We start from the raw sequence: 2,460 nt of genomic DNA on the forward strand, positions 1-2,460 counted from the left end.
AATCTAAAACTGAACGAAATGAAAAATATTTTGTTTCTAACGTCACAAATGTTTGTGTTGCAGCCATGGCCGGGCTCATCGTGCCCCCCATGTGATGACCCACAATCACCCGGACCGGACCTGACCCGACCCGACCGGCCCGTCTGGACCAGAACCTCCTCGTCTCCTCCACCTTCCACCGCAGGTCCGGTCGGGGTCWCCTCGGACCGGACCTCGTCTTCGTCTCTGCAGCTTTTTACAGAACAGAACCGGTGCCGGACCGGTCCAAACCCCCCGTGAGACGGGAAGGAGGCGGGTCCACCGGGAGCTTCGGTCCAAAGACGCCACGTCTCTAAAATCAGTTTTAAAAACTGCAAACGGAGTTTTCAAACGTCTCGTTTTATTTATAAAAATAAAAACTTTAAACRTTGGAACTTTTTTTCAGCTTCAAACATTTGATTCTTTTCTTTTAACGTTTGTTTTGTTTCGGTTCTGGACCCCCGGTCCAAGAAACCAGGAGGACTGAAACCTGGACCCGTCAGACGGGCTCCAGACTCGGATCAGAACCGGCCCTCGGTGGACCTTTAACCACGTTTGTCTCGTCCTAAAAAAGGAGGGAAGTTTCTGACCCGTAAATGTTTTCTGTATAAAGTCAGTTTTCTCTGTTTCTTTTGGCTCCAGAACCGCGGTTCTGGTTCTGGTTCTGGTTCTGAACCAGTTTTAATGGGATGAAGGTTTCTGATCGTGCTGGTTTTGTATTTATGAAGTGGTTTCAGGAGTTCCTCCTGAGCTTCGGGCCTGAACCACAGTGTCAGATATATCCGTAACATTTGATGTCTTAATACGTTTTATTGTAAAAAGAGTGAAAACTGAGAATTAACTGTTTTTTATTTGTAAAAACTCACAGAATGAAGGCAGGACGTGAAACAACTTTCATCACTTTTGTATAAAACTGCTTTTCTGATATTTAACTTTTTGTAAACCTTGTGTTTCTCCTGGTTCTTGTCTTTTGTGTATTATTGTGAAACGTATAATCATTACTGCACTACTTCTGTTGGATCACTTCAAGAAGAGAGAAGCTTTTATTTTGAAATCCTGCTTGTGTGAAACTTTAACCATCCTCCGGCTGAACTTTTGTTTTTATCGTCTGAATATAAAAAACGTTTGTGTTTTTCGTTTTAAACACTTGAATTGTTTTCTGTCAAACTGAATCTGATTAATGGACCGGCTCCTCTGACCAGCCTGAGGCTCGTCTGTGATGTCACACTGCACCAACCAATCAGATGACAGATCAGCTTCTGTAAAAATCGTTTTTTTTAGATCATCTGAACATGGATGTGATGGTCAAAACCGTCACACCTGATTGGTCACACGCATCATGACATCACCGTTAGAATAATGGAGGGAATCAAACACACCTGTCAGGTGAGCCGGGACACCTGAGACACAAAATTCTAATCACAATCAGCTGGTAACCAGGCCCCGCCCACATTTCTGCCACTTCCTGTTCTTTAGGTCCAGTTTGCCCGAGGTAAACAATAATAAATAAATCTAAACTTTCTGTGATTAAAGACAAAATATTCAGGTTTTCCCTTTAAATCCTCTGAGGTTTGGGATTTCAGACGTGTTTCCAGGCAGGAAATTTGACGTTTTAAGAGTTCGGAGCAGAAAAACAAATGTCAGGACGAGTTTGAGCTCCAGATGTTTGACAGAAGCATCACACTGTAGAAAAACATGGTTCAGTTCAATAAACTGTTTTATTTTATTATTGTTAAAAGTTTCTCAGCCTCAGAAAAAAAAAATGAACGTTTTGGAGGTTTGATTTCAGCAGGAAGGAGCAGAGCAGCATCTTTGTGAAATATGAACTATATCAAAGTATATCAAAGCACAATGTTTAATTAACGTCTTAATAAAGTGAACGGGGGGAGGGGGGGGACACCCCTGCAGGTCTTCAGTTTGTGTCTCTGACCATGCTGTAAATAGATGCATGTCTTTTGGTTTTCAGTTGGTTTTTCCTGTGATTCAGTGCTTTTGTACAGAAACAGTCTAAWAATAAAGATTACATTTGGCTCGAAGCTGTCGGCCGTTTGTTTCAGAGATGCTCTGATTTCATTCTGTTTTTATTTAGTAACTGTTTAAAATGAGAGGATTTCACCCTTTTATTGGTTTAAACGAGAGCAACAGAAACAGCTGTTTCATAAATTATTATTATTTTAATGGGTTAAAAAGTAGAAACTGCAGTCATGAGATCAACATCATCAGATTATGTTGGGATTAAATCTATAAATTAAAAACAAATCCTGATTTATTCTGAGATTAACTCCAGCAGAGATCAGTTTTACCATTTTATCCTTGCTCAAAGGCAAAGGCAGGCTACGGAGCCCGTGAGGGGACACAGGGAGGATTTTTTTTTCTTTTGCGTTCCCACGCAAAAGTTTGATTTGTATATGAACTGCATGAAATCAGACTTTTATTTTGAAA

The 2,460-nt window shown here is 40.9% G+C and overlaps 1 protein-coding gene across 1 annotated transcript in view; it reads left to right on the forward strand.

Annotated features, from left to right (window-relative positions):
• The window catches only part of LOC106520187 (transcription factor COE1), a gene marked incomplete at its 5' end in the record, with an annotated part of 8,696 nt that extends 6,642 nt beyond the window's left edge, over nt 1–2,054 (forward strand). The window contains 1 exon segment of the mRNA XM_014012155.1: nt 64–2,054. Coding sequence (XP_013867609.1) covers nt 64–95 — 32 coding nt within the window.
• Nucleotides 2,055–2,460: the final 406 nt, after the last annotated feature.

This window comes from Austrofundulus limnaeus, unplaced genomic scaffold (assembly GCF_001266775.1).
Source record: "Austrofundulus limnaeus strain Quisiro unplaced genomic scaffold, Austrofundulus_limnaeus-1.0 Scaffold89, whole genome shotgun sequence".
Classification (NCBI taxonomy): domain Eukaryota; kingdom Metazoa; phylum Chordata; class Actinopteri; order Cyprinodontiformes; family Rivulidae; genus Austrofundulus; species Austrofundulus limnaeus.